The 18,331-nt window shown below is 38.0% G+C and overlaps 2 protein-coding genes and 1 pseudogene across 4 annotated transcripts in view; all 3 read left to right on the plus strand.

Moving 5' to 3' along the window:
• Window positions 1-3,504, plus strand: part of LOC122012525 — a 28,978-nt gene extending 25,474 nt beyond the window's left edge. The window contains exons 8-12 of one of the 2 annotated variants that reach the window (XM_042569087.1): window positions 2,462-2,519; window positions 2,611-2,735; window positions 2,814-2,906; window positions 2,979-3,049; window positions 3,177-3,504. In XM_042569087.1, the coding sequence (XP_042425021.1) occupies window positions 2,462-2,519; window positions 2,611-2,735; window positions 2,814-2,906; window positions 2,979-3,049; window positions 3,177-3,303 (474 nt within the window). In that variant the 3' untranslated portion in view covers window positions 3,304-3,504. Of the gene's footprint in view, window positions 1-2,461; window positions 2,520-2,610; window positions 2,907-2,978; window positions 3,050-3,176 lie in introns of both variants that reach the window. The other variant, XM_042569086.1, reaches the window with a different exon arrangement.
• Window positions 3,505-4,417: 913 nt separating this feature from the next.
• LOC122012526 (protein NRT1/ PTR FAMILY 5.2-like) lies at window positions 4,418-8,454 on the plus strand. Of its 2 annotated transcripts, none has more exons than XM_042569090.1 (4): window positions 4,418-4,712; window positions 4,886-5,095; window positions 5,203-5,420; window positions 6,861-8,454. In XM_042569090.1, the coding sequence occupies exons 2-4, from the start codon at window positions 4,963-4,965 to the stop codon at window positions 8,289-8,291; spliced, it is 1,782 nt and encodes a 593-aa protein (XP_042425024.1). In that variant the 5' UTR covers window positions 4,418-4,712; window positions 4,886-4,962; the 3' UTR covers window positions 8,292-8,454. The 2 variants fall into 2 exon arrangements, with proteins under 2 accessions (XP_042425024.1, XP_042425022.1); XM_042569088.1 differs by having other exon boundaries at window positions 4,911-5,095.
• Window positions 8,455-8,467: 13 nt separating this feature from the next.
• On the plus strand, window positions 8,468-17,865 carry LOC122012528 (annotated as a pseudogene).
• The last annotated feature ends 466 nt before the right edge of the window (window positions 17,866-18,331 follow it).

The following is an 18,331-nucleotide window of genomic DNA, read 5'->3' on the forward strand; positions in this document are numbered from 1 at the left end:
CAACGGAAATATTGGTAGATAAGTGGCCGCTGTCCTTTAGCTGTTGGACGGTGTCCGCTATGCCCAAGTCAAATAGCCATAGAATTCGATCGGAGAAGAGCCGGTTGAAGCCCTCCGAACGAAGGTATTTGCCCGGAAGTCTTTAAGTCGGGCGGGCTCATCCTCCTTATATTTGGCCAGTTGGGCCTTGGACGCCTCCAGCTCAGCATGTAGAGACTTCAGCTCGGCTTCGTGATCTGCGATTTTTTGCTCCGCCAATCAACCCAATTGCTCTTGGGCCAAAGCTGTCTTGGTCTCCTTCAGTTTCTTGTCCAGGGCCCGAGCCTCCAGGTTTTTCTTCTCTAGGTCCTCTATTGCGCGAAGTTTGCGGGTGTTGGTTGATCGGACCATGGAGTCAAAATCCCTAGCTTGCTTGTTGAGCTTGCTCTTGGCTCTTATCCTTCTCCCAACTGTTCGGAGGTCTTCTCCAGATGCTCCTTCAGCTGAGCAACTTCAGCGGAGAGTGCTTCAGCAGCGGCTCGGGATGCGCTTGCTCCGCCAGTCGAATCCCGCAACAACTTGTCCTGCTCAAGGAATGCCAATCTTTGGCACAAGGCCAAGCTCTCCACCCAGTACTGCACAGGATATAAGTCAGAGCGGCCACGTACAAGAGGATAACTATATTTAGAAAACGTACCATGGTGGATTTCCGCGTAAAGTCGTAAGCTAACTCCCCGGGCGGGATTGTCAAGGCCCTGCGTTGAGTGTCCGCCCAAGTTTGAGCCAAGAGACCCTAAATGTGGATAGTGTGCTCAAGCGCCCGGGGCGTGGCATCCTCGGGAGAAGGCTAGGTATCAATGGGTAGGCGGATCAGAGCGTAGATGAGTTGGCGGCCGATCGGACCGTAAGATTGTGAAGTTGCCTGACCCTGGGAATGGGACTTTGAGGGACAGATGGTGGAGAATTTGGTCTCCATACTAGCAGGTGGTGGAAAGAATGATGCCGGTTGTGCCAAAATGGTGCAGGTCAGCAGTTCTAAAATTGATGGAGTCCGATCGGATGATAGGAGCGTTGCCAAGACGGTCGTCTTCATGGGAACGACAGAAGACAAGCTCTCGCCCCACTTGGACGGAGGCCGGGATGTAGGCACTTCTATCAGCGCTGGTGTCGAGGCGCCCGAGCGGGAGGTCCCTTCTGAGCGAAGCCTCTTCCTCCTCTGTCTCTGAAGCAGCGGTTCCCTTGAACTTGCCGAGTCGGTTGGCTGCGACTTTGAAGGCACGGTCACCGGGGCCATGGTGGGCCGAGTAGACGGAAGCTCACCAGTATTAACGGTCGCACTACTTCCAGCCGCTCGACTCGCCTCATCAGTCAAGCCTGTTGAATTGCCAATTGGCGTGATCTCGCCACTTTCCAGCTCGGTGGCACCGCGAATGTTGATCTCAGTGGTAGGGAGTTTGCTTTTGCCGCTCAGTAGGGACTTCAACTTGACTTCAGCTGCAAAAACGAAAGTAAAATTAATTAGATTTTAAGGCGATAGAGGAAGAAACAGTTTACCTAACGAACCAGGCAGCCTTGAGCGATGGGGACTCGGTCCAAAAATGTATAGAACGCTTTCGTGTAGCAGCTTGTGTATATGATATTTTTTTTACTGAGAATAACCTAGCATTATCATAATAGTTTAATGGATCCATTCATTGAATATTTGTCATAGTTTTTACGCTGGTTGGCAACCTAACGCAACTCTCCTTTATTCGGGCTTGGGATCGACCATGACTAGTTCGTCATAGGCAAAGCTAATTATCCCATTATATACACACACACACTAAAGGTATCCAACGGACCAAATTTACGGACCTGCCGTATGGACCATGCATTTCATTTTTTTTTTTCTTTTGTTTTATTTTTTTTTTAAAGCTTTTGGTTATTCTAATAAGATTTTGCCTTTAAGGTTTAGGAGTTGGATTATGTATAGGTTTGCTATTCTGCGCACCTCGCTTGCGCAATAGAGTGAGGCAGTAAATTTTTTATTTTTAATTAATATATTTTATATTTAAAAAGTATGGACATGATACGGTACCAAAATTATATCGTTATGGTTTGAGACCGAAACCTCGATATTTATGATTTTAAACCAAGGTAATATCATTCTAATCCTGATAAAACTTCACAGTAAGTTAAAACTTTTAATTGCTTGTGGTATTGGATTATTAGTAACTTCTAGGAAATATGCATACAAATAATTTTAAATAGAAATAAAAGTGGTCTTTCTTTGCAATAATAAATACTCTCCTCAGTAATACTCACTGCTAGTGCTGGTTTTCTGATATCGATTAGCGTGATCTGTATCATTGTTTAAAATTGGGGATGTTATTTGGTTGTCTTGATTCCTTATACTTGTGCAATTTTCTTACGAGCTTTTTTGATTAGTCACAGCAAGTAATGATGATGACTATCATTTGTTCTTTGTTTGTTTTCAAATCAGGCCAGATGTAATATATGCAATGAAGAGATAGAGGCAGACACGTTGGTCCCTAATTATGGTAAATTATGCTCAAGTTTTAGGAAATTCTATAACAAATTGAGTCTCGTCTAAGATATAAATGTATTATTTTTTTGGACGTTTCCTTTCAGCTTTGCAGGCTGCAGCTTCGACAGTAAAGCTGGAGGATGATAGGAAACTCTTCCATAATGCTACTCTGCGCAAACGTAGGAAGGAAGTTGGTGAACAAATGGAAGCAGTGAAGAGATTATCCAAAGTTCATGTCTTTTGGATTAATAATACCCATTCATTCATTTTTTCTTTCTTTTCCTATATGTTGTTAATTTGTCTACAGGACAATGGGGAGATTGCGACAGAGTATGACAGTACCAGACACCTGAAGGGAGTTCAATATCCATTTGTAGTCAATGAGAAAGTTTTGATTAAAGTATAATCATCTCAAACGTCAAATTAACCTACGCTCAATATGGAAATGAAACTGATGTCACCTTATATTCAGGGAAACAAGAGAACTCCTGATAAATTTGTGGGACGGGAAGCAATAGTTACGTCTCAATGTTTGAATGGCTGGTACGTTCCCCGGTGCCTCCAATCTTTTTAAATATAGATGGCAAATATATCTAATAAGCAGATCTCTGCTGCATAATATCAAGTCTAGAAATTCTTGTTCGGTTACATTGCTAGATGCAATCTGCAGGTACTTGCTCAAGATTCTCGGCAGTGGAGAAAGTGTACGTTTACAGTATCGCTCTCTTCAGAAACTTCAAAGTTCTCATAGGGACGATAGAGCACAATCACAACCCTTGATGAAAAACAGCAGCTGAGTTACATGACGTGAAACTACTATGGTTGCAACGTGGCTAAGGCCTTTCTGATATAGCGTTTGTTCGCTTGCCTCCCCCCCTCTTTTCTTTTGTCCAGGTTTCACGTGTACACTAAGCCTGAAATCTTTGTCTTACAATAGAAACGGAAATGTTGTGTCGAAGGGCAGTCCTCATTATATAAAGAAGCAAATATGTTGATAAGTGGGCAAACGGTGTTTGATATTGCTAATGATTCAAACCTATATTCTATTACTAATGGAATCCTTTTACACCCTTTGTGCTCATTGAGCACTCGGGTGCTACCTAGGATGCCAATAGAAAATACAAAGGAAGAATAGGAAAGCTTGCCCGTGCCCTTCTTTCCAGTCATTCGGTCAATGTACGGAACCAGTCGGGAAGACCATTACATATTCTTGAGCCGGATGATCAGCTGTGCGGCGCCAGGCTTCCAAGCTCAACCTCACATAACCGCTCAACCAAGGGCAGGTGCCAATCTCATCTTTCTTTTTGCTGATGCCGCCACCATGCTAGTCGCCTCGCATGTTCGATATGACTGAGATGGACAGTTGGAGAACATTCTGCGAACTTCATTTATGATCCTTCAAAGGTGGATGACGAGTCAGGTTCCAGCTGTCTGATGGTTAGTCTGGAAGTTGTTTAATTGTAGCCAGTATTTATGGATTCCTTTGGTTGTTTCGGTGGTGTCCGTATCAGTTCAGAACAACTCGCTCTCATCTATAATTATAGCATTGTTCGATTATCATCTATAATTATAGAATTGTTCGATTAGTGTTCTACACTGTACTGTCATTTGACTTGAATTCAAGTGTCAGAAAAATGAATGGTGTGAGATGATTGCTTTTGCTTTATTATATTCGTTATTCCATTGAAGAAAGCAGGAGCATATGACCACAACTGTGATTAGTGCTATTCCATAGTTGACTGAAGGCAACGTTTCAGCAGCAGATCAACAGATGATGTGGAGTTACAGCTCATCCATTATACTTGCAATTCGCTATCGCCAGTGTAAGTCAATTTACTTTACTCATCTTGTAATTGAGTGGTGCCACTAACTTCGTCTCACGTGCATACATATATTATCATTGGTCCCCTTTGCCAATTTTTTCAATAGCGGGCAGGGTGTTGATCTTGTCAACCCCTGATTAAGCTTAGCTATAGCTTAATATCCATATTCAGGTCTATAAATAATGAAGCAGGAAGCTAACAGCACTATACAGCATATTGACCATGTCCTACTTATTCGAGGTTAACAACAGGGTTTTTCATCACCAACCAAAAGTATCAGCAGAGAAGGATTACGCTCAGGATGGCTCAGTGGACCTCCAAGGCAACCCTAAATATCTTGCGATCCAAGAAGGGACGATCGTTTGCTTGTTATTTTATTTCAGGTAACATTTTATATATCTTCATATGTATCACTTTCTGTGAAGTTACAGCTCATCTTGTCTAGTCCCTTGTTTTTGAGTGGTGCCATCGACTGTACCCACCGTGCATATACATTATATTGATCATCTCTGCCAATGTTTTCAATAGCCCATTAGCTATGACTATCCATATCCAGGATCTATAAATAATGAAGCCTGTAGGTAACAACATTGTACAACATATCGACCATAGTCAAATCATTGGAGGTCACCAATGGCGGGCTTATCATCATCACCAAAAGTACCAGCAGACAAGGATTACGCTCAGGATGGCTCTGTTGACCTCAAAGGCAACCCTGTTCTACGATCCGAGAGAGGAGGATGGTTTGCTTGTTATTTTATTGTAGGTACGTTTATACTTAAACATTTTTATATTGCATATGCTGCTTCACATCGATAGCTTTTTTTTTTTTCATTTCTGAAACAGACGAGCCTTAATTTAAAATCTGTGCAGTTTATGAATTTTTTGAGAGGATGGCATACTACGGGATAGCATCGAACTTAGTTCTATACTTGACGAGGGAGCTGCACCAAGGCACCGTGGCTTCTGCGAACAATGTGACTTATTGGGTCGGGACTACGTTCTTAATGCCTGTTCTTGGTGCCTTTGTGGCAGACGTATATCTTGGGCGATACTGGACCTATCTCATCTCCGCCGCTCTTTATTTTACGGTAATAATTAATCTATCTTCACTTATATATAGACAATCACCATAATATAAAATAGATTCTTTCGTGTTTCAATTGTATTATCGAGAGTTTTAATTTCCATCTAAATATAAATGGATATCGTACTTGTCCTTCTTAATTTCCATTTGCTAGACCTAGAGCATCCACGGTAAAAAATGTATCTCTTAAATATCTATGATTCCACTTTCACGCCATTCAAATATTTACTTTTTAACTTATTTTAAATTTTATAATTAAATATTTCACCTCGAAGCAGTCGTTTTTTTTAATTTTTTAAATAAAAATTTCCGGACATAAAATTGTGCTTGATTTTAGGGAAAATTTGCATGTAATCCCCATTGACAAATATAACTTTGCATGCAGTCTCCACTTCCCAAATTCTTTATTTTCACTCCCTAATCAAACATATTTACCTAATTACTCATGATATTTTTAGGTATAAAAAGTTCAAAAATCAGTATAATTCATCTTAAATTCAGTACATTAAATTTAGAATCTAATATATTTTTTTATCAAATTGAGTACAATTCTTTTTTCATCTTAATTGGATGGAAAATATATTAGATTTTCTTTAAATGATACTCAATTGGATGAAAAATATACTAGATTTTCTTTAAATGATAAATAGTGCTGAATTTAGGAGGAATTATATTAAGAAAAAAGTTATGCTCAATTTAATAGAAAATATACTCGATTCTAGTTTAAAGTGCTGAATTTAATAGGAATTATACTCGTTTTTATACTATTTGTACCTAAAAAAATATGAGAGTTAATTTTGATAGAAAATATTCATGATTTTCTTTAAATGATATTCAATTGGATGAAAATATATTAAATTTTGTTTAAATGGTACTGAATTTAAGAGAAATTATATTAAGCAAGGAAAAAATCATGCTCAATTTAATAGAAAATATACTTGATTCTAATGTAAAATATTGAATTTAACAGGAATTATACTCGTTTTTAGATTTTTTATACCTAAAAAATATGAGAGATAATTTTAATAGAAAATATACATTCTAGTATAAAATACTGACTTTGAAGAATTATACTCATTCTTAGATTTTTTATATCTAAAAAATCTGAGGACAATTAGGTCTTGATATTTACATGAGGAGAGTTGAAGCAAAAGAAACTTTGCATGTAGGGAGTGGAAATAAAATTTTTTAGATAAAGGGACTGCATGCAAAATTAAGAATGAGATTTAAAATTTTTCTCCACTTTATTATTAATTATTTATAATGGACCGTCAAATTAACTAAGAGTAGGAGGGATAAAAATTAATCCCTTACTTTATTATAAAAAACTTATCATGAAATTCTCTCTCTTTCACTCAGATCCATGGCCGGTAGTTTAGAGATTTTCTTATCATTATTATTTACAGAGGTGTTTGAATACTCACCAAAGTTAATTAACACGTAGGGGATGTGTCTCGTGACGGTGGCAGTTTCTGTCCGGTCTCTAAGGCCACCACCCTGCAACGTTCATGGCAATGAAGCCACTGCCGAGTGCAAGCCAACCTCCACATTGCAGCTGGCCGTATTCTTCTCCGCCCTCTACATTATCGCATTCGGCTCCGGTGGAACCAAGCCCAACGTCGCTACCATCGGCGCCGACCAATTCGACGACTTCGACCCCAGAGAACGAACTCACAAGATCTCCTTCTTCAACTGGTGGTTCCTGAGCACCTTCCTCGGCTCCCTCTTCGCCCACGTCTTCCTGGTTTTCATCCAAGACAACGTCGGCTGGTCCGTCGGCTACGGCATCCCCACCGCCGGTCTCTTCCTCTCGATCTTAATCTTCCTCGCTGGCACTCCTTTCTACAGGCACAAGAAGGTCCACGGCAGTCCGCTCACTCAAATGGCCCGAGTCCTCGTGGCCGCCACCAGAAAATGGAGCGTGACTGTCCCTGAGAATTTGGTCCAACTCCATGAACTGAATCATCACAAGCTCAGAATCCTTCCCACGAATTCCTTGAGGTTTCTGAACAAAGCCGCTGTAAAAGTTGTTGGTCAGATGAGGACGCGATGGATGCTCTGCACGGTTACCGAAGTGGAGGAGACCAAACAGATGTTGCGGCTGTTTCCCATATGGATTGCTTCCCTCATTCCGGCCTCCATTGCGGCTCAAACGCACACTCTCTTCGTCAAGCAATGCACCACCCTCGATCGCCACATCGGCAAACACTTCCAAATCCCTCCGGCCAGCTTCGCCACGTCCGTGACAATAGCCATGATTGTGACCACTTTCCTCTACGACCGCTACTTCGTCAAGATCATGAAAAAGTACACTGCGAATCCGCGAGGGATCACCCTGCTGCAGAGGATCGGCTTCGGATTCTTCCTCCATATCGTCGCGATGCTGGTCGCGTCGCTCACCGAGAACCGGCGACTGCGGGTTGCGAGGGATCTAGGCCTGGTGCAGAGCGGGAAGGAAGTAATCCCCCGCACCATTTTCATGCTGCTTCCGCAGTTTGCGCTCGTGGGAGTAGCTGATTCCTTCACGATCGTTGGGATGATGGATCTCTGTTACAGCCAAGCTCCTGAGAGCATGAAGAGCCTCGGCACCTCCTACTCCTTGACTTCATATGGAATTGGGAATTTTCTCAGCAGTGTTCTGCTCTCCTCTGTCTCTAATATCACCGTGAAATTCGGCGCTCGAAAGGGATGGATTTTGAACAATCTTAATGCTTCGCACCTGGATTACTACTATGCGTTACTGCTACTTCTCAGTTTCTTCAACTTCCTCTTCTTCCTCTGCGTCAGTAAGCTGTATGTGTACAAGGCTGAGGTTTTTGACCAAGAAGTTGAGGAGGATTGCTCAGCTTATGCGGATAAAGTTATTGGTGCTTGAATCAGATCATATGCGAGTGCTATGTAATTACAGATTTCTGGAATAAGAAAAATGCTCTTTTGATTTTCTGCCAATTATTTTAAACTATAGAGGCATTTTGTAAAATGTACGTGATGATTTTTTTTTTTAGTATTTATAACATTATTACAATCTCGCCCTTTTCCGCCTTCCCGTGTTTCGCTTCGTTCTCTGCAAAGGCCACCAACGGCGGGGTAGGTAAAGAGGGTGCGCAGAAAAATAGCGAGAAAAAAAGCAGCAGCGATGGTAAAGGAGGATCTGACGGAGCAGCAAGTGGTGTCGATGAAGGAGGCGTTCAATCTGTTGAACGCGGACCAGGACGGCCGGATCGCAGCGTCGGAGCTGGGCATTTTGATGCGCTCCCTGGACGGCAACCCCACGCAGGCCCCGCTCAAGGACATCGCCGCCACCGAGGGCCTCACCGCCCCCATCGAATTACCCCGGTTCCTCTAACTGATGCAAAAATACCTCCGCCCCGAGCCATTCGACGGCCAACTGCGCGACGCTTTCCGTGTCCTTGACAAAAGTTCCACCGGCGAGGTCGCCGTATCGGATCTCCGCCATGTCCTCACTAGCATCGGCTAGAAGCTAGATCCCAACGAGTTTGATGAGTGGGTCCGAGAGGTCGAGGTCGGCTCCGCCGGCATCATATGCTACGAAGACTTCATCCTCCGAATGGTCGCTAAATGATCCCTCTGTCTGTGTCGGCGTTTGAACGAGGTGATTCCTGGATCTTCTTTCGGGCATTTCTTCTGTTTATTATTGATTGATTTATTTATTCATTCATTTTTCATGATCAATTCGTCTTGGTTGGGATTTGGCTTTTTTTCAGCATGTTTACTTATTCTCTCTGAGATCCGTATTTGTATCCTAGACAAACCTCAATTGTCTTTCGTTAGCGTTTCAATTGTTAGTTTTGATTACAATCTGGCTTGCACTTTTTTAAAGTGTTATAAAGGAATGATTTTCCTACAGTTTCATTAACAGATGTTTGGAATAGAGTGTTAGGGTTTTCAAGATAACCGAGTTTAGTTTGACGTTTCAGGAAGGTAGTCCGTGATTTGCATCAATGTTTCTACTTGATTGCACCATTGTGTTTCTAACAATTAGGACAATGGTTTTGCAACTTAGAAAGATGGGTTTGTGTATGAATTGCTTGTTTTGACACAACGCATTCATTTTTTCTCCGTTTTAATAAGGTTTTGTGATCATGTGATGAATTATTAGGCTTATCTCCAATGCTAATACATATCTCAATTTTTGAAGATACCAACCTTTTACATTTTAGAATTTATTTGTGCTAGATTCACTGGTATATAATCTAATATGTAGGATCTTCAGTATCATAAGAACTATGTTACATGTTTAGTTTAAAGATATAAGAAGGACAAGAGACAAACAGGGACGGATCCATGAATTAGAGTTAGGGGGGGGGGGCTTTGAAGCCTTAAACTTAATGTAATAAATTATATAGATATATAATAAAAAAAAGTTATTACATTATACTGTTCAACAAAGTTGTGCCTTACGAGATTTTGAAACATAAAATTCATCTATAATAGAACCGATATCTATATCCTTAGCTAAATCTCATTCAATATAGAGTGTCAAACAATCTTCAAGAAAATCATCCTCCATGTTATTGCGAAGTACCATCTTCACATGCTTCATTACTGAAAAGGCTCGCTCAGTAGTGGTAGTAGAAACAGGTAACATCAAAACGAGATGAATCAATCTAGTCAACATAATGTAAACCTTTGACTCAGTCAATTGCTGACACAATTCAACAAGTGTAGAAACCTTCAAATTTTGCATCACATCAAGTTTATAATGTATCAATTCATATTCTAAAGTAATGATGTCTTGATTTGTGAAATCTTTAGGATAAAACTTCTTTGCAAGTTTGCAAATATCATCACTGTTAATTGAGTCAAATGGATTTTTAAGATCTACAGCCATACTAAGAGAAAGAAGTCCCACTGATGACTCATTGAACTGAGTATTTAATTCCATCAGGATAAAATCTATTGCTACATTAAAAATATCAAAGTGGTAATGATGCTCAACTATAGTTTGCTGACGAGAATGACTGATCTTATATAGGCAATTAAGGTCAGGCACATCAATATCATTTCTCGAACAAAAAACTTTCACTTCATGAAGAAATTCTTCCCACCCGCATTCTCTAAGTTCTTGAACGATGATTTTAGTAGTAGAGACAAATGTAATAGAAGTCAAAATGTCTTGAGATTTTCTTTGAAGAATTAGAGTATTTGTTGTTCTCATAATTTTATGCATTAAGTGCAAAATGAACACAAATTCAAAGCTTGCCATGTTTATATAAATTCCCCGAACTTCAGCCTTAGCTCTTCCATTTGGAGAATAGTCACTAAGAACTTCAAAAACTTTGCAAGATGCATCGTACTTACCTATCAGGCTTTTTACTAAGTCATAGTGAGAACTCCAACGAGTGGCTCCTGCTTGCGGCAAATTACCAATCTGATTGGCCCCACTTCTATAATCAAGTTTTCTAATTGCCAATGTTCGATTTCATTTCTTTGTGCAGTATGTAACTCAGCAATGCACTTAATAGAAGAAGTAACAATATTGACAATATTGTCCAAATGAGGAAAGAATTCTCAAGTAACACTGACATCCTTAGCAGCAGAAACCAATGTTAGTTGTAGTCGATGAGCAATACAGTAGACATAGTATGCATAAAGACCATCTTTGAGACATAATGCCGGGAGTCCATTCCACGCGCCACGCATATTGTTAGCATTAGCATATCTTTGGCCTCTGATTTTCTTAACTTATAGGTCATGATGAACAAAAACATTTGATATTTTTTTTTCCAGATTTAATGAGGTATTGTCACTAACACTTTTGATGGCAAAAAATCTTTTTGTCAAAATCCCATGATTGTTCACAAACATCAAGATAATGATCATTTGCTCTCGTTTAGATATATCTCGTGTTTCATCAACAAGAATACAGAAGAATTTATCTCCAACTTCTTCTCAAATCATCTGTCGTACTCTATTGGCCATAATATGCAAAATATCTTTCTAAATTTCTGGAGCGATATATTGGGCATTTTTTGAAGCATTCTCAAGTATAATTTTATCAATTTCCGTACTCATTTTTGCAAAAGCCTTCAACAATTTAGGAAAATTCCCATGATTAGATGAATAGAGAGATTCATCGTTACCTCTAAAGGCACAACCTTGAAGTGCTAGCCATCGAATAGTGACAATTGAGGTCCTCAAATGCATACGATTTTTCTCCTTTTCCTCTTTAGCTTGAACATGCATCACATTATCAATATGCTGACATCAAATTTTCAGCTCTTCTCTCACACATAGTATGAGGTGAAGAAGCTGTAGAACCAATATGGGCAAGAAATGCATATGTTTTTCCTTGGTTTACCCTTTTCCAATTATCAAATCCTTCATTGACTAGTGCTGAGATATTAGATGAATTAATATAATTCAGAAAAAGAAAACAATAAAAATAATACGCCTTGTTTGTTGAAGGCAAATACTCCAACTAATGAAATTTCTGAAATCGATGATTTTGACTTCCAAATTTTGTAGCCGGATACTCCAACATATCTGATTGATAAGGCCTCATCCTTAGATATGAACGCCTTATCTTATCTTGTATATTAACATAATATTCATATATTTGTTTTCTTTTTCCCGGATCTCGTTCAATACAAGCAGAGGATGATTGATGGTCTTCACTAGGAGAAGAAATTAAAGGAATTTGGACACTAGGAATGAAAAGACTTTCACTAGATTGATTTTCCATTGTAGTAGGAATTGAAGTGCTTTCACTAGTTTCACGATTTCTCTTTTTAAAGAAAGATGATATTAATGTCTTTCCTTTCTTTGTAGCAGATTAATGTTCCATCTTGAAATAGTTCAAATTAAATCCCTAAATAAATAAACAAGTAATAGTTCACTAATGGCTCAAAGTACAATGAATTAGGTAGGGAAATAGCTTGAGATAAAATGTAAATTATTATCTTATTCTAAAATAATATGCTAAAAGCTAAAGCCAATTGAAAAATATTGATAAAATCAAATAGTCAAATAGTGTTATTGTAATATGATTTTATGTAAAATAATGAGTAATGACAATCCATAAAAAAAACAAATTATAAATCAACACGGCAACGTCATTTCACTTTCACCAATAATGTGATTTGTGAAGTTGGCTTTGGCAAAATGCCAAAACCAACACGGCAACGTGACCAACGCCATCACGCCAATACGCAATGCTTTGGTAGTGAAGCCGGCAAGCCACGACATGCTTTGGCTACTCAACGGTGGCCACGACAACGAAGTCAGGATGCGATTGCGAACATACAGTAGAAAGGAGAAGGAGAAAATAGTTAGGGATTTAGCCATTTAGGGTTACCTGTCCAAACTCCAGTTGTCTGTCCTCCGAGAGATATCAGATGCGCATATGCTGTGAGGACCGGTGCGGCGGTGCCGATGCAGAGGAGTCACTCTGATGTCGGACGGTGTGCCTTTGCGGTGGCATCAGTGATCGAATGACACACACGTGTGGGAGATGGGAGCGAGTCGAAATTAGATATGTCATATTACACTTGTTTTTTTTTGGGTTGGTAGGGCTGGGCTATAGCCCAGTATAGCCCTTGAATAGATCTGTTTCTGATGACAAATAAAAAGACCCATCTAGAGACCTCCTTGGAAAATTCATCAATGTACCCTACTTTAATTATGCTCGACAAGTTTTCATGTCATGCCTTGTATGAGCTAGGCTTGCCATGACATTAACTTCACTTTCTGTACATGAATTGTAATAATATTAGAGCAAAATATAGAAAAAAAAAAACTAACTAAACTACATGCATACCTCTGAAGTAACTCTACTAATGTTATAGCACTAACCTAAAGGCCAAAGAAAAAAAGAGAGTGAGTACAAATTACAAAGTGGAGATAAGAAGACGTGCATGAAAATATAATCAAAGAGAGCAACATGATTTACAAATTATATTTCCATATCATTTGTCTTTGATTCTGAAGGGGAGCCTTGACGCAACGGTAAAGTTGTTACTTTGTAATCAAAAGGTCACGGGTTCGAATCCTGGAAATAGCCTCTTGCAAAAAAGCAGGGTAAGACTGCGTACAATGAATCCTTCCCCGGGACCCCGCATAGCGGGAGCTTCGTGAACCGGACTGCCCTTTTTTATTCGTCTTTGATTCTCTTCTTAGTTGATTTCGTTAGTTATCCTTAATTTCTCATTTTTCAACATTACCCATATTATGGTCTTATTTTATCCGACAACTCAATATACTTTATTAAGTTGGTGAATCACATATGTAATATATTCATCAAGGAGGTACCATATAAATAAAGATGAATGACCTGCAATCCACTTAATACGAACACATTATGTATAAATAAAAATATCGAGGTGAGCGACCTACAACCCACTCGAGAAGGATGTATTGTATAGGAGAGTGAACAACCTGCAATCTACTCATGACGACAACGTATCATATGTATGCACCTATACATACATAGATTGGGTGAATGACCAGCAATCCACCCGAAAGAGATGTATTGTATGTACATGGGGTGAACGACCTCGCAATCCACCCAATATGAAATACATGATCATATGAATGCACATATACAAACACATATATATAGGGTAAACGACCTGCAATCTATCCGAAGAGTGTCTCACATATAAAATATAGGATGAACGACCCACAATCCATCTCATGAGGTGCCTCACATAAAAATAGGGTGAACAACCTGCAATCCACCTTATGAGGAAAGAAAATCATATTAATTTGATCGACGCCTATGAATGTGCGAAAAGACTCAAAAGTCCTCTTTGAGAACGGAGCCAACTGCTCTATACTACAAATAATCACACAACTCTTAATGAGGAAAGCCGAAGCTCAATAATGTAAGTAATACATTTATTATCTTAACAATTTAATGTCAAGGGTAATGCACTTCTTTCAAAACGTAAAGTCAAAAACTCTAAATATAAATATCATATCTATTATTTTGTTAATTAATATCAATGTTAGCGTAACTCCTTTTGGAGGGTAGTGCTAAACTTTATGATATAATTTGTTTATCATTTTATTAGTCAGGGACGAAGCCCACGAACACACAGAAAGACTCGAAGGTCATGTTTAAAACACGAAGCAAATGCTCTTTGTGCTGCAAGATACAGAGTGGATGTTTCTCACAAGTAGTATCTAGGTAAAAGGTGCCATCAAACTTTCTAGCACATGAGATGGATAGGAAAACACATCTCCGCAACATCGATACATGAAACACATCATGAACTCCTCTTGCTAGTGGACGTGGTAGAGCAAGCCTATAAGCCATCGGTCAAGAATCTGAAAGGGTCCAATACATCTAGGTACTAACTTTGCCTTTAACACCAAATCTCTTTACGCCCTTAATAGGCGATACACGAAGAAATACGTGATCTCTTTGAAGAACTCTAGTTCTCTACGTCTTTTATTTGCATTGCTTTTCTAGCTACTCTGAGTTGTCAACAACTAATTTGTCTAATCATCTTCACCATTTATGCATCCCTTTAATCGTACTTTTGCAAAAAGGTCTAAATTTTTTAAAAAAATTTCAAATGCACCCTTATTTTTTAAATTTTTTTAAAAGATATAACATTTCATGTCTGAAATAATCTAGAATCCTTATCTTTTTGGTCATGATTAATGTCATAATAGGCAACTGTATGAAAATTTAATTGACTACTCGGTAAACAAGTAAAATGTGATATAGAGACACTGCACCTTCAAATTTGCTCTCTTCATGTTCTCATGAAGTTTAAAATTTTGGAAAGCAATTAAACTCTTCTGCAAAGTTTAAAATCTCATTCCAAATTGGAGTTTCGGCTCCTAGTCACAACAAAATTGCTTTATGTCAATGATGTCCATCAAGGAAGGGGAGGGGAAAGACAAGAAGAGTGATGCAGGGCAAACATAGGAGTACCCAATTTTCAACGAGTCAACTTTTTACTCATTTGCTCTCACGCGTGTAGAATTTAGAGAGATATATTTGATACGGGGAACCGTAACTACCAAGTTTCGTGCAAAAAAAATACCATTTAGAACATTTTCGGAGGATCCAAACATCTTTTTTCTATTTTTAGTATTTTTTGTTTTTTATGGTATTTAGAGTATTTTTGTTATACGGGAATTTATGAGTTAGGGTTTTTCTATATAAGCGTTTGTTTAGTTGTTTGAGGGATTATCCTCTATTTTTAATAAAATTTTCCTTTTTTGGTAAAACCTAGAGAACGACGAGTTTCTCTTCATTTTCAATGGTTTCTCTTCTTGTCTTCTTCTCAATTCCGGATAATCACTATCCTGTCCGACCTCAAAGAGGGGGAGAAGGAAGAAGGGGAGTAGGCATTTTTGATGTTAGAGAAACATGAGTTGCAACATGTCTCGAATCTCCCTAGCGAGTCAATGCTAGAGGAGGAAACTTAACTAGGTTTCAACATGGAGGAGGAGCCAACGTAGAGCTTCTTGTGATGAAGAATGAACAATGCAGAGCTACTAGTGGCGAACAATTCACTTCTTCTCATGGAGGACATCAGCAAAAGATTGTGTTAACACTGAAGACTGGGTTGAGTGATCCAGAGGCACAAAGCTTCTTGCTTTAAGTCTTTGGCAAAAGATTGAGAAACTCAGAGCTTCTCGTAATGAAAGCAGCCATTAAGTTCCATTTGTATACGTGGAGTTTTAGTAAGCATCTTGCCTATTGATCAGCGGAAGGAATAGAAAAATTCACTCCTATTGGTTGACGTGGCTCAAGATTTTAATCAGTAGTCTTTTGTCATGCTAGTCTTTCACGGAGCGTACAAAAAACAAAACCTTTACAAGGAGAAATCTCATTTTCTAGCTAAATTCTCATGTTTATATAGCTGAAATTATGAATTTAATATAGTTGATGATACAATGTGAGAATGGGAAGGGAATGAATGGTCAGATGCTCATGAAAATGCAGTCTTCGGATGCCCAATACCCCACTATTACTCTCTGCCAAAATAGTTGCATTGCACTCTTATGAACCACATGTAAATAGTTTTATAAAATATGGTGTCAGACATCTAGATCCAATTCATATTGGATATTGGTCTCCTAATTCAAGTACCAATTTTTTTTTGTCTAAGTTTTATCCTGCAGATTCTCGTGAAAAAGTCAGCTGACCCCACTTAGTAGGACAAAGGGTTAGTTGTTGTATTGTGAAAACATTGTTTGCTATAGTTTTTAGTGGTTGTGTATGTATGCATATCCAAAAGTAAGCTTAGTTGTTCGACCTGTCTCACATATCTAGGTTTTATCCTAACATCGCTTTGTTTAGGAGTTCGTAGGAGTCTCTCTGCTGCATTGCAAGTTACTTCATAGGAGATGGTATACCATGGGTCTGAAGTTACATTGGCTAGACAGAACTTGGCATGAATATGATATTATCTAGAATAGGAAATTTTTCTTGGGATTATACTTAGCAAGAAGATCGGCTATGATGCTATTCTCACCTAATTGCTTGCGTTTTAAGTTTCAATTTTTTTATGTTCATATGATTGGACTGTAAGATGCATCTCCAATTTGATTTATCACATATTCCTGCTATTTGTTCTTTTCCTCTTGTCTTCACTGTTTTTCTCTCACTTTTTGTTTATATTTATTGTTTTTTAGAAAATAAAATTTAAAAGTAATTTTAAAAAAATTATTTGATGTGAATGATGCAGCAAATAATTTTTTCCCCAGTTTTAATGATTTTTTTAGTGTTCTAAAAAGTGAAAACTAAAAACAGAAATTTTTAATGGCTCTTCCATACAAGTAGGTCGTCCGCATAGTTTGGATACGTCAAATATTCATTTGCTTTTGCTATCTATGCTTGAATCTTGCTTTGTCATATATTAATGTCCAAATATCTGTTTAGCAAAAGGATTTTTTTCTTGATTGACTTGGTTCAGTAATAGGCTAATCGCATCTTAATTGTTAAATCTAGATATGTGACATTGTATCTTTTATTTACGTTTTTTTTTCCTTTTCAAGCTGTCTTAATGATTATATAAAACAGCTTCATCATTAAATTTACCCTCCATTTTTTTTTCTTGTTTACATCCCATTTACAAGTGGAATGAAGTTGCTGAACCTTGCTATTTTTTTCACTACTGCAGATTTTTCTTGGGAGGCATAGAATTTCTGGAAAAACTACTGGTTACGGATGATGTTCCCATCAGGTTGGTTGATTAACTTCCGTATTTTATGATGTGGAACTTTTTAAGCAATAATTTCATTAACAATGGTCCAGTATTTGAAAGTTTTTTTTTTTTTTTTTTTTTTTTGCCTATTTCCCTTAGAAGGGGGTAATTAAGCCATTGTATGAACCATAGTTTACTGGGATGTAATATTCGAGCCGAGCCAAACCGAACTCTTAAATGTTTGAGCTTGGTTCGTTTATAATCGAGCTGAGCTCGAGCTTTATTTAACGAATATCTTCATGGCTCATGAACTTATTCGAGCTTTTATCGAGTCTAAACGAGCTTAATAAATATAAATCATAAATTTAAATATTCATTAAAAAATAAATTATATATTTAGAGAAAATTATAATATTATTATTAAAATTTATAATTTTATTCTAATAAATAAATTTAAGATATTTGTCTATATTTTTCATAAGTAAAGTATAAAATTTATAAATTCAATATCAAAACTATTATTTTTTTATTTAAAGTCGTTTAATGAGCTTAACGAACATGTTCACGAGCTAACAAGCCGAATATTGCGAAGCTTGAGAATTATGTAAATTACAGAATTGTAAGGGTCAAGATTAGAACGATCAGAATTAGATCGTAGAATTATGTCATCCTATCAAAAACTCTTGAAATTTTATAGTACATGATTAATAATTTTAAAAAGTCTAAAAAGGTCATTTAGATATAAATCATTAACCCTTGACACATATGATAGTATTATATGTAT

This window comes from Zingiber officinale, chromosome 8A (genome assembly GCF_018446385.1).
Source record: "Zingiber officinale cultivar Zhangliang chromosome 8A, Zo_v1.1, whole genome shotgun sequence".
NCBI lineage: Eukaryota > Viridiplantae > Streptophyta > Magnoliopsida > Zingiberales > Zingiberaceae > Zingiber > Zingiber officinale.

Coding starts and splice junctions, on each gene's coding strand:
- LOC122012526 (XM_042569090.1), top strand. CDS start 4,963: ATGGCGGGCTTATCATCATCACCAAAAGTACCAGCAGACAAGGATTAC. Junction 5,096..5,202: donor TGCTTGTTATTTTATTGTAG/GTACGTTTATAC, acceptor AAATCTGTGCAG/TTTATGAATTTTTTGAGAGG. Junction 5,421..6,860: donor CCGCCGCTCTTTATTTTACG/GTAATAATTAAT, acceptor ATTAACACGTAG/GGGATGTGTCTCGTGACGGT.